A 14,350-nucleotide genomic window follows, 5' to 3' on the forward strand; every position below is an offset into this window, starting at 1 on the left:
GCTCACACTGGCGAATAGCATCGGATGCTATGTGCAAAAGACCCTCGGCTCAAACTCTGCAGCGAGTATGAGCCGAATGTCATTTTACTGTGATTTGATTCTCTCACATGCGATAATCGGATCACAGGTGCAGAGAAGATGGAGAACTTAATTTCTCCATTCTGTGAGTTGGCGCATATCGGGCTGCAATCGGATGACATATGATTGCAGTCCAATGTTTTACACCCACCCATAGACTTATATGGGTGCGCACTGTCCCATACACGCTGCCAGTCACAGCATGCAGTGATTTTTTTCCCATGCCAACCCCACATAAGAAAATAAACGCTAGTCGACACTGCTCCATAGTATAACATTGGAGCGAGTGCTATCCGATGTAACATCAGATAGCACTTGTGCGAGTTATACGCTGGCTACTCGCAAGTGTAAGTGAGCCCTTAGTTTTTTGCGTATTTTCGAAAAAAAAATGCAAGTAACCTATTTTACTTAATGGGTGCTGAAATGGTGCAGAAAATCTGCAACATCAAAAACTCATCGTGGGAACGTAGCCTTAGTATGTGCAGAAATTGAGTATTTTGTCAGTATTTTACATCAGTATTTGTAAGCCAAAACCAGGCGTGGAACAATCAGAGGAAAAGTATAATAGAAACAATTCACCACTTCTGTATTTATCACCCACTCCTGGTTTAGGCTTACAAATACTGATGTACAATACTGACCGAATACTGAGTGTGTGCATGTGGCCTTAGGGTATGTGCACACATGGAGTATTTGTAGCTGATTTTTCTGAACCAAAAACCAGAGTGTTGGTAGGAAAAATGTTGTCCAAAATATGCCCATTTTTTTCTCATTCATTTGCAAAAACGCTGAAAGAATTGACATACTGACGTTGTGAAAACAGACTTTGACAGTTCAAATCAGCAAGGAAAAAAAATAGGCAGAATGTGCATGAAATTTCAGAAATTGTATTCAATTTGCTGGTACTGTAAAGTGCAGCGTTTTTAACCAGTGAAAAAACGAAGCAAAAACACAGAGTGTGAACAAGCCCAAAGTTAATCTGTCACCAGATTTCACAATACAAACTTTGTTACTGGGCACCCTGTATACTACTACATGCTGTTAGGCTTTATGTACACAGCCATATTCAGGATCCATAGAACTAAGCAGTGGTCTGAACAGAGCAATTCTTTAATGCATGGATCCTATTCAAAGCTATTTTGTGGCTGGCAGAAAGTGTCACAGTTTATCTATTATAAACATTTACTGTTCACTTTGACACATACGTTCAGGAGCAGCGCCATAAGAAAGCAATATATACATTCTCACTGTGGATTTAAAAATCAATTATAAAATATTCCCTCTAGATGGCAGCATTGGACTTTTTGGCGATGGTGCAGAAACTATGGCAAGAGAGGCTTCACTGAACTGATGTGAGTAGGCGTATGTATGCATTACATTGTATTACTTCTTTCTATTATACATAGGTGACTGCTGCCATCCTTCTGCATAAACTTTTTCTCAGGGAAGTAGTAACTCCTGATCTGTGGATAGGCCGATGTGCAGAGCAGAGGCTGATTTCTCCAATTTCAATTAATGACTCATGAAACAAGAGATGACTAGATCCTGGATACAAGACTGATGCACCCACACCATAAGACAACGGCTCTTCCAGATAAAAATACAAAATGTTGGTAATTGTCTAATGAAAAGTTCTGAAATGTTATCACTTTGAACAGTTTCTGCACATTTTGACATATCAAATGACACCTGTTATTAGGAAGAATAAAAGTTAACTAAATACAAAAAGTTTTCCTCCCCTAAACACAAAAAAATAAAATAAAAGTCCTTTACAACAATAATAAGTGGGTCAGGCGTCCCCAGCAGGCTCTTGTTCCTTCCACGCTCTGTCACCCTTTCTGCTCTAGTTATAAAGTTCAGCATTGAGCCCACCATTATCATTATGGCACATATGTCAAACTCTGGTCCGTGGGCCAAATCTGACCCGCAGGGTGAGTATATTTGGCCCGTGACGCCAGATAGGTCCCCTGAATATATTTGGCCCGCGACACCGGGTGGGTCAACACTCCCCACCCGATCCCCACCCGGCATCGCACTTTCAATGACAGCAATGATGGAGAGGAGCATCTGACATCTCAGCGCAGCGGGCGCGATGACGTCATTACGAGATGTGCAGAGGATTTGAAGACACCACGAAGAGACCGTAGCAGCAGGGGAACAGGCAGAGGTGAGTCTTTTTTTTTTTTTATGTAAGACCCATTATTCTGCAACTTTGTCCAAGCTTTTCATTTTGGCCCTCTGTGTATTTGAGTTTGACATCCCTGACTTATCGTGAGCAATACAGAAAGCCAGAACTGTAGGAAGAGGGACTACCAAGTCTGAATGGCAATCCTACCAGCTCTCCATAAAAATCCAAGATTTCAAAACAACATTTTTTTGTTACCTAAATCTTAAGTAAATTAGTTTTTCTGAGAAAACCTAATTTTCCTGGATTCCCTTTTAAGTCACAAGAAATTTGATGAGGTATAAGGACCCCAATACTCTCCCTGCCGCACGCTTAACAATATGCATCTATGTTTAGTACTATTTTTATTTCTGCCTATGCAGTTAGGTAATCAGTTCCTGAAAATGTGCAATTCTGATAACCCTGTATGTTTCTGAATACATTTTTTGGCTGAACATGTCGTGTATTGGCCTTTTTCTATTTAGGCTCTGTTCACATTTGTATTGGAGCATCCATCACAGAGCCAACAGCATGCTGTCCTATTTTGTTTAGTAAATCCATTTATTTCTATGGGAACACTCACTCATTAATTTTCAGCGCTCACATAGCAATAAATGGAGAGATCACACATGCAAGGTTACCTCTCCACTTCATGAAAGTGCACACCGGACCTCGTTCTCAAGATAAATGTGGTCCCACATCTATTGGTCAGTTTATGGCATATCCTAATAATATGGCAAAACTGTCCTGGATGGTATGTCCCCATTAAAGGGGTTGTTAATGAATTCTGTTTGTCTGTCCTGAAGAGTAACAGACGACTGGAACTCCCAAGTGGACGTGTGAACGTGTCTTATAATGATCCATAGTGTCAAGTGAACAGGTATTAACAATCATAACATTAATAGTATTGTAGGTAGCAGGGCTGCCACCAGGAATTTCAGGGCCCCATACTGGCAAAGTTTTCGGGCCCCCTTGAGACTCCGCCCAGGCTCCATCCCAGCTCCGCCTCCATCCCTCGAACCTTCCACAGTCACATCGCCCACTCTTGGAAAAACTCCACTTGTGCACCACGTCCTCACCAACCACACATTAACAGTTCCCATCGAACATCATATCACATACATACCCAGCAGCTTCTGTTTTGGCCAAAAGATTTTTTAAGCTGCCACCATGACAAGGTAAACTCTTCTGGTAGGGCCCTACTCTACTCTAACCTATTAAACATTTCTTAAAATATTCAGTACTCTTTTTAGGTATATTTTTATTCATTTTTCTTTAAGGGAATGTGTCACATAAATTTTTAAAAATGACCAATTATATCACATACAAGGGACAAATACCGTCACACCATGGCGGAACCACATATTACCACCACATAGTGACCGAATAATGCCACATACAAGGAATACCTCCACACCATAACCAGACCACATATTACCACCACATAGTGACCAAATAACACCACAAGCAAGGAACAAATACCTCCCCACCATGACTAGACCACATAGTACCACCACATACCGACCAAATAATACTACATACAAGGAACAAATACTGCCACACCATGACTGGAGTACATATTACCACCACATAGTGACCAAATAATACGACGTACAAGGGACAAATACCACTACACCATGACCAGACCACATATTACCACCACATAGTGACCGAATACTACAATACTGATCATTAATAAAAAACACAATAATAATATTACCATAAGTGCCATTATACACAGGAGCTCTGCACATAGTATGCATTATATAGTGTCAGTGTACAGGTAATACAGTGATCACCAGTGACATTATAAACAGTAGCTCTGTGTATAATGTCAGTGTACAGGTAATACAGGGATCACCAGTGACATTATATACAGGAGCTCTGTGCATAGTGTCAGTGTACAGGTAATACAGGGATCACCCGTGACATTATAAACAGGAGATTTGTATATAGTGTATAGTGTACAGGTAATACAGTGATCACCAGTGACATTATACACAGGAGCTCTGTATATAGTGTCAGTGATAATACACTGACTCACCAGTGACGTCTCTAGTTGAAGGCATTCATCTTCGCATTTCTCCTTCATCCAGCGCAGACCGCCATCACTTCTTCCAGCCAGGATTTGTCTCTGCATAAAATAACACAGTTATCTAGTGTTACGGATCCGGGTGGTGGAACCTCTGTGCTGTGATGCAAGGAGGGACCAGAGGGGCGTAACTAAGTGCCTACCGGGACCAACCCTGGCCACACGGCGGCTTAGTCGACTCCGTGAACCAAGGAGGGACCGCGAAGGTGAACCAGGTGCCACTCTGGGACCAACCTTGTGTGAGAGCAGGCGACTCCCACGGGTCAGATGGCTGAAGCTGACAGGTACAGCAGGTGAGCATGGCTGATAGACAGAGAGGTGATACGGGTAGGCCAGCAGGCGGGGCTGATAGACAGGCTGGCGGGCACGGCTGATAGGCAGACTGGCGGGCACTGGAACCTGAGGGCTGAGGAAAGTGTTAGCACACAAACAACAACCTTGCACAGACACCTCCATTTTGGAGGAGGTGCTTTAAATAGGAGTAGTTCTCCGGCCATTGGCCGGGGACTCTTTAGGACGGCGTGTGCGGCCTCTTTAAGAGGGAGGGAGCACGCGCGCCCTAAGTACAGTACCCGGGAGACTGTGCGAGGTGCGCGCACCCCGGGCAGCAGCAGGGAAGCTGGAGGACACCGGACCGGGACCGCGGCGATGAGGGGATTGGCATCTCTGCCCGGCAGAGACACCGACACTACATCTAGAGCACATTCACCAACTTCTGCACTAGATGTGCACCCACAATAATATATAAATAGCTATTATGCAACCCACCGTTCTAAATATAAAATGTGATCCAATCACTGCGTCCCCACTAACTGTAAAACGCCACTTTTCTCAATAAATATATACATTAATTAGCACCTGTACTCCTTCCCCCAATTCATTACCAGTCACACTCCATCATCCTCAACGCTCCCCTCTCCCAATTCATTATATTTATATGCCCCCCTCTGCCCCAATTCATTTTGTCATGTCCTCTCTCTCTCCCACTCCCACTTCATCATCATTTACTCTCCCCCACCCCCAATCCATCGCCATTTGTTGTCCCCCACCCTCAATTCATTATCATTTGCTCGCCCCACACCCACACTTCAGTTCATCATTATTTGCGCTCCCCACCCTCAATTCATTATTTGCTCTCCCCACCCCCCACTCCCAATTTATTTGCTCTCCCTACTACCCACTCACAATCCATCATTTGCTCTTCCCCTCCACTCCTAATTCATTATTAGCTCTCCCGACCCCCCACTGCCAGTTCATTATTTGCTCTCCCCACCCCCCACTCGCAGTTCATCATGTGCTCTCCCAGTTCATCATATGCTCTCCCCACACCCCAATCCCAGTTTATCATGTGTCTCCCCACTCCCAGTTCATCATGTGCTCTCCCCAGCCCCCACTCCCAGTTCATCATGTCTCCCCACTCCCAGTTCATCATGTGCTCTCCCCACTCCCAGTTCATCATGTGCTCTCCCCACACCCAAGACCATTTAATTAATTCTATAAAAAAAAAATTCATACTTACCTCGGACTGGCATTCTGGCGCTTGATGCTGGCGAGTACACCATGACATCATCGCATACGCGCCGTCTCCAGCGCGTCCCAGAAAAGGCAAAGGGACTCCCTTGGAGATGCCCGTGAGATCTCCAAGGCTAAGCTCCCTGCACTGAGATGGCAGCACGCCAGCACATGATACCCCAGGGCCCAGTGAATAGAAGCACAAGAGGGGGGCCCCAAACCGGGCCAAGGCCCCCGCTCTTTACTGCTGTTCACCAGGCCCCATACAGCAGTAAGGGCAGTAAGGCCCTGATGGCGGCCCTGGTAGGTAGTCTTGGGTTAACATTAAAGGGAGCCTGTCAGCAGGATTTTAGACCCTAAACCCCTTATCTATGTAAAGCATCTGAAATGTTGGTTATGTATATACCTTTATGTTATAAGTCAATTTCTCCATTTTCTAGAAATCCATGGGTGAATGTTAATGTAAATGAGCTTGTAAGTGCATGGGGCTAGGCCTGCACTTACAGTCCAAGAGGTACATTGTCATACTGAACCAATTGCAAGAGCCACAATAAAAACTAAAGAAGTATTACCTGGCATATTGAAAGTATATGCTATAAATGTCTAATCAGTATTTTTACTAATATTGGCCTAAGGCCACGTTCACACATTGAGTATTTGGTGAGTTTTTTACCTCAGTATTTCTAAAACAGAATCAGGAGTGGGTGATAAATTCAGAAGTGGAGACGTGTTTCTATTATACTTTTCCTCTGATTGTTCCACTCCTGGTTTTGGCTTACAAATACTGATGTAAAATACTGACCAAATACTGATAGTGTGACTGTGGCCTAAGGCTGCGTGCCCACTATGCGTTTTTCAAGCGTTTTTGCCGCGTAATTTCCGCAGCGAAAATGCTTGAAAAACGCTTGGTAATACGTGCCCCATGGTCCCCAATGATAATCCGCATTTGCTGTGCACATGCTGCGGAAATTTCCGCTGCAGATTATCATTGCGGAAAAATACGCAGTATGTCCATTAATTTTGCAGACACATGTCCATTAATTATGAGACTCTCCTCCAGACCCAGGTACCATAGAACCTGTTAAAAAATAATTTAAAATAAAAAATAAAGATTATACTTACCTTCCGATGTCCTCCCGGTGTTTTCTCCTCTCCGTCTGGTCTGCTGTATGGGTCGTGGTGTTGTGAAGGACCTGCCATGACGTCACTGAGTCATGTGACCTGACACATGACTCAATGACGTCACCGCAGGTCCTTCACACCACCGCAAGCCGCCCAAGACACCGGACGGATCTGAGAAAACACCGGGAGGACATCGGAAGGTAAGTATAATCTTTTTTTTTTATTTTTTACCATTCTTATTCTTTTTTTAACTAACTTGGTCACACTACTATAAATCCATGCCAGTTGCATGGATTTATATAGTGTGAACAAGTTGCTAAAATCGCTTGGAAAAGCGCTTGATAACCCGCATGCGGAAATTCATGCAAAAACGCTTGACAAACGCTTCTACCTGGCGGGAAAAACGCATGTAAAATCTGCATGCGCTTTTTTGCCAGGGAGAAGCGGAAAAAATATGCAGCATTTCTGCATCGTGGGCACTTAGCCTAATAGGTAAAAAGTCTACTTACAGGACTCCTTCCTCAATCAATCAGCACTTTAATAGTACATTCACATAGTTTTTTGATGAGGATTTAAAAGGTCCCCTGATGCACACATTGCTGTTATTTCATGTTAATTTGAGCAGTTCCCATTAAAATCAATTGGAGTATTTCAAGAAATTTATTCTTGAAATATGAGTTCTTGAAATATGAAGTTTTGTAGTAAAATCCTCATCAAAGAACTGTGTGAACATAACCTAATGAGCAAGAGATCATGCATGCACATGGCTGCCTACAATGGAGCTTATGGGTTTTGTGCTTACTGCCCAACATTTCACAACTCCCATAGACCACAATGTTCAACTCCGATACTCCTTTCTGAACTGCCAAATGGGCGATGAGAATCCCATTGTCCTGATGCATGAGGCACCCACAGATGTCTACACAGGGCACCATTAGTACTTGCCAGTCCCTGCCCCCCACAACTCTTCTGTTTGTGGCTGCTCACATATAGTTAACCTATCAGAAAACATTTTTGTATCCATATGGTTGGGGACTGCACCAAATGACATTGTGGACCGTATGCAGCCCCCCAGACCATAGGTTGTGCACCCCTGATTTATAGCACAAGTACCCCTGCTTTTTCAACTATATTACTTTTTGCAGTGAGATGACTCAATGTCACATCTGTGCTATAAAATGTAAAATTAATTGTGGACCATAGGTTCAATTTACCCCACGACTTTTCACCTCCTCCCACACACACACAATTCCTTTCCAATTGGACAGTATATCCACAATACCTACAAGCATTCCCACCTGCTGCTTTCCACTAAGGCTCTTTTTGCAGTGTGTTTTTTCCTTATTCCTTCCTTTTCACCATATGCCCGTGAGACTTCCATCGGAACTTTTCAATTACCAGTAAGGACGAACCAAAATACCAGGACAATGCGATGCTGAACGGCGCAGCTCTGATCAGGATAGATCACAGCTTATAAATTAATTGCAGACGGTAATCTTCAGACTCGTTAATCATTACATATGTTACTTATCTGCTGTGAAGACATTTTGGCACAGAAAAGATTAATAATCAGTGATTTATTTTTTCCATCATCTGCTTAAATTAGTTTTTTTACCAGGAGTTTTTAGCAATTTATTAAGATCTCATAGTTTATTCTCCATGTCCCTTTCTCCACATTAAAGATTACTTGTGTCACCATCCGTCACCCATAGAAATCCATTATAAAAACCATGACTGAACAATATACTTTTTAAATAGATAATACTGCTGGCTGCTCTATTCTACACTGCCAAAAAGGTAAGCCTCAAATAGTGGCCAAGTTATACTGACTATGTGCCATGACAAACTGTTCTTTGCCCATCAGAGAATGTGATTGCGAGTGTTCATCCTCTACATAGAACATGTGCACAGGATATATGATCTATAAGGTTTTAAAAAATTTTCATAATTCAAGCCATAGGAGACCCATATTGGCAAATGATGCTCTCCAAACCCAAATCCAATTGTGGCTTCCTTTTGCAAGAACTTTTAGGAGGGCATACCTGACTCCTTCAGGTACAATTTTTGGTCAGAGATCCACTTTAACATTATGTTGGTCTCTTCCTCTCCCAACTCCAATATTGTTTTCTTTTTTTTCTATTGTCTACTCTCTCTTCTTCTGTTTTTTTTTAATTTGTGAGATGTTTTTCATGAATACAGCTGATGAAATAAGTATTGAAAACTTCACCATTTTTCTAAGTAAATATATTTCTAAAGGTGCTATTGACATGAAATTCTCACCAGATGTCAGTAACCACCCATCCAATCTACACAGGCAAAGAAATCATACCATAGATATCCACAAATTAAGTTATGTGTAATAATGAGAAATGACACAGGGAAAAACTATTGAACACATGAAGAAAGAGAGTTGCACAAAGCCTTGGAAAGCCATGACACCGGATAAAATCTATCAGTAATTAGAAAGCAATCCTGCCATTTAGTGAAAAATAATATCAGCTGGTTCAACTAATGGCTTATATAAAGGTGTTTCATTATCAAGGTGCCACACAAGATACATCTCATGATGGGTAAAACCAGTGAGCTGTCTCAAGACCTTCGCAACCTTATTGTTGCAAAATATACTGATGGCATTGGTTACAGAAGAATTTCTAAACAACTAAAGGTTCCAGTGAGTACTGCTGGGGCCATAATCCAGAAGGGGAAAGAACATCATTTCACCATAAACCTGCCAGATGGTTCCCGCAAGATTTCAGACAGAGGAGTGAAAAGAATTATAAGAAGAGTTGCCTAAGAGCCAAGGACCATTTGTGGAGAGCTACAGAAAGACCTGCAATTAGCAAGTACAATTCTTTCAAAGAAAACAATAAGTAATGCACTCAACCTCCATGGCCTGTATGCATGCTCACCACACAAGACTCTACTGCTGAACAAAAAGGATGTTCAAGCGCATTTACAGTTTGCTCAACAACATTTAGATAAGCCTTTGAAACACAGAGAATATAGACTGGTCTGGTCAGTTGAGACCAAACTTAGAGTTTTGGATGCTATAATACACACCATGTTTGGAGGCCATAAGGCACTACATATCACCCCAAAAACACCATACCAACAGTGAAGTTTGGAATTGGAAACATCATGGTGTGGGGCTGTATTTCAGCATACGGCACTGGCAAACTTCATATAATTGAAGAAAAGATAAATGGACAAATATACTGAAACATTCTTGATAAAAATCTGCCATCAACCAGGATGATGAAGATGAAACGAGGGTGGACATTTCAGCAAAACAATGATCCCAAACAAAGAGAAAATAAAGCTGCTAGAATGACCCAGCCAATCACCTGACCTGAATCCAATAGAAAATTTCTAGAAGGAACTAAAGTTCAGAAATCTTAGAAGAAGCCCACGGAACCTCCAAGATTGGAAGTGTTTGTTTGGAAGAATGGGCCAAAATCACACCTGAGCAATGCATGCGACTAGTTTCTCCATACAGGAGTCGTCTTGAGGCTGTCATCACCAACAAAGTCTTTTGTGCGAAGTATTAAATAAATTTCAGGAAGCGTGTTCAATACTTTTTTCCGTGTGTCATTTCTCATTATTGCACATAAATTAATTTATGGACATCTATGGTTTGGTTTCTTTGCCTATGTGGATTGGATGGGTTGTTACCGACATCTGGTGATTATTTCATGTCAATAACACCTTTAGAAATATATTTACTTAGAAAATTGGTGACGTGTTCAATACTTATTACACCCACTGTAGTTTTGATTCCAATGTTGACTGTACTGTCTTTTGACATGTATGATGAACCCCTTTATTTTTCTGAAAGCAATAAAAATACAATTTCTTTATCCATGGATTTGCAGTTATAGAACCAGATACGTATTGGCATTATGGCTTCAGTTTTCACAGAATTCATGATGGACACCTTTGACAAATTTGTTATTATCTGTACCCCTATTCACTTAATTTGTTAAGGTTTTATTTTTTTTTTTTTATTTTTTTTTTTTAGATAGAATATCGCAGCATGCTGTGCAATTCATGTTGTCAAACTAGATTATGGGTCTTTATTGAATAATAGCAATATAAAGTGATATGATTTTATTACAGAAATTATTTACAATTATGACTGAGAATTAAACAATTGTGGCAACTACATATTTAATGTTTTAATTGTCAATGATATTTAAAAAAAAAAAAGTTTAATTTTTGGCAGCTTATACATGCTAACAGTAAATTGTTTTCAACAACATCAGCATATTATATCTCCAGATAATATTTTCAGGAAGGATAACCAACCAAAATAAATGAACAATTAGGCCCTTTCTTTGACAAACACAGTGCTTTTTGGTGTTTTTATTTTTTACTTGTACATGTATTTTTGTTGGTAGTATTTTATTTGCCCTCATGTTTAACATATGTTTTTAATGGCTTTTGAAAGAATTATAGAGAAGCTCATGGACAAAAAATGCCTGCCACACCTAGAGTAGTCTGTGTTTTCCTATATCAGATCTAGCAGAGCTCAAAATGTTAAGCTGTATATAACCCCGTCCAGTCCCCTGATTAGCAGCTTTCTGTGTACAATGTATATTGACAGAAAGCTGCCAATCAGTGGTGGGGGCGGAGTTGGACTGGAAGGCATGCGGTCAGCTTGTCCTTTGGTGATAATCTCCTGCTGATAAAACATTGATTGTATTGAAATAACAAACCATAGCCCTGTAAGTGATACATCACTGGAATCAGGATCTCTACTCCTACATCAAGTCAGCAAGCTGCTCTCAGATTACTTAGCAAAAACCTGATGTGAAGACACAGGGTCTTCCATGGGCGTAACACTCCTCAGACAACACAGGGTCTTCCATGGGCGTAACACTTCTCAGACAACACAGAGTGAGGGTAAAACAGCGTGGCAATACTTTATTGAACCACAAAGCGGGCAATAAACAGATAGCACAGTCCCAGCAAATACCCAAGATGGTACAACATTACACAGTCCTCACCCTTCCGCTGGCCCACCTGGGATAGAACAGCTGCGACTTTGGGACTTCCAGGGCCAAATACCTCAACCAGTGGTCCCCTGCTTCTGGTGGGCCCCCACAGAGAGAAGGTAGCGGTAAGCTTAAGAAACTAGCAGTCCATTGAGATACAAAGCCAGGAGACCCGAGGGCCCCACCCTGGCCTCTCCGAGAGTTTCCATGGGGCCAGATGACCAGCTGGTCCCAATCTGTCTGGCTTCTCCGAATGTCTCCATGGGTTCCAGGCGACCGGAGGGTCCCACTTGGAAACCCCAAGCAACACATTCATGGGGCCAGGTGACTTCATCGTCCCAACCTGGTCTCCCCAAATGTATCCATGGACTCTCTGATGGTCAGTGGAGCAGATCTGTATCTTTCCAGTCAGGGCCTCGTTCGTACCCTTAGGCCGGAATCATGTAGATTCCAAATCTGTGTCTCTTTGGTTAAAGGCATGCTTCCAAGCTGATGTTCTGACGAGATTGTCTGATCTTTTGCTTCTAATGATTCTCTTTTTCAAGTCTCTCTTTAGCAGGATAGACAAACCCCTTCTTTATTTCTACATATGTGGCCAAGGTCATCAGTCAGAGGTCAGAGGTAAAGGTGTAGGGCTCACTCAGGTCTCATTGTTTGAGCTAATCAATTTACATAGTTTGTATAGTAGGGGCTCTTGTAAATAAACATCTAGCTGGATTTTAGTACAATATGTAAATAGCATATTAACAAACATCATTGTTTCAAAACGAAGAGAAGTCAACATTCAGGGTTATACAAATAATCGTATGTCCTTTTTGACCAGCCACAGAAATACGCTCAACAAATGTAATCGTCTGGCTGATTAAGATTATAAGCTGTATGATCACACCTGGTGATAGATTCCCTTTACAATATGTATATATATATATATATATATATATATATATATATATATATATACACACAGTACAGACCAAAAGTTTGGACAAACCTTCTCATTTAAAGATTTTTCTGTATTTTCATGACTATGAAAATTGTACATTCACACTGAAGGCATCAAAACTATGAATTAACACATGTGGAATTATATACTTAATAAAAAAGTGTGAAACAACTGAAAATATGTCTTATATTCTAGGTTCTTCAAAGTAGCCACCTTTTGCTTTGATGACTGCTTTGTACACTCTTGGCATTCTCTTGATGAGCTTCAAGAGGTAGTCACCGGAAATGGTTTTCACTTCACAGGTGTGCCCTGTCAGGTTTAATAAGTGGGATTTCTTGCCTTATAAATTGGGTTGGGACCATCAGTTGTGTTGTGCAGAAGTCTGGTGGATACACAGCTGATAGTCCTACTGAATAGACTGTTAGAATTTGTATTATGGCAAGAAAAAAGCAGCTAAGTAAAGAAAAAAAAGTGGCCATCATTACTTTAAGAAATGAACGTCAGTCGGTCTGAAAAATTGGGCAAACTTTGAAAGTGTCCCCAAGTGCAGTTGCAAAAACCATCAAGTGCTACAAAGAAACTGGCTCACATGAGGACCGCCCCAGGAAAGGAAGACCAAGAGTCACCTCTGCTTCTGAGGATAAGTTTATCTGAGTCACCAGCCTCAGAAATCGCAGGTTAACAGCAGCTCAGATTAGAGACTAGGTCAATGCAACACAGAGTTCTAGCAGCAGACACATCTCTTCAACAACTGTTAAGAGGAGACTTTGTGCAGCAGGTCATGAAAATACAGAAAAATCTTTAAACGAGGAGGTATGTCCAAACTTTTGGTCTGTACTATATATAGAGAGAGAGAGAGAGAGAGAGAGAGAGAGAGATCTATATATCTATATATATATACAGTGGCATGTAAAAGTTTGGGCACCCCTGGTCAAAATCACTGTTATTGTGAACAGTTAAGCAAGTTGAAGATGAAATGATCTCTAAAAGGCATATTGTTAAAGATGACATATTTCAGTTGTATTTTAGGCAAATAAATATATATATATATATATTTTTTCATTTTAAAAAATTACAATAAGGGAAATGGGCCTATGCAAAAGTTTGGGCACCCTTGGAGATTTGTGTGCTTTGATAATTTTGACCAAGGTTTCTGACCTTAATTAGCCTGTTAGGGTTATGGCTTGTTCACTACCATCGTTAGGAAATGCCAGGTGATGAAAATTTCCCAGCTTTATAAAAACCAAGCCTCCTTTAACTTTATGCCAAAAAAACAGCAGCCATGGGTTATTCTAAGCAGCTGCCTAGCACTCTGAAAATGAAAATGGTGGAGGCCCATAAAGCAGGAGAAGGCTAAAAGAAGATAGCAAAGTGTTTTCAAGTTGCCCTTTCCTCAGTTTGAAATGTAATTAAGAAATGGCAGTTAACAGGAACAGTGAAGGTCA

The 14,350-nt window shown here is 41.3% G+C and overlaps 1 protein-coding gene across 1 annotated transcript in view; it reads right to left on the reverse strand.

Moving 5' to 3' along the window:
- Positions 1–8,439, reverse strand: part of YDJC (YdjC chitooligosaccharide deacetylase homolog) — a 62,017-nt gene extending 53,578 nt beyond the window's left edge. Inside the window, exon 1 of the mRNA XM_073675073.1 lies at positions 8,267–8,439. Coding sequence (XP_073531174.1) covers positions 8,267–8,349 — 83 coding nt within the window. The 5' untranslated portion in view covers positions 8,350–8,439. The remainder of the gene's footprint in view (positions 1–8,266) is intronic.
- Between the last annotated feature and the right edge of the window lie 5,911 nt (positions 8,440–14,350).

The sequence above is a fragment of the Phyllobates terribilis genome, unplaced genomic scaffold (genome assembly GCF_046119375.1).
Source record: "Phyllobates terribilis strain yellow unplaced genomic scaffold, ASM4611937v1 Scaffold_1__5_contigs__length_1240528914, whole genome shotgun sequence".
Taxonomy (NCBI): domain Eukaryota; kingdom Metazoa; phylum Chordata; class Amphibia; order Anura; family Dendrobatidae; genus Phyllobates; species Phyllobates terribilis.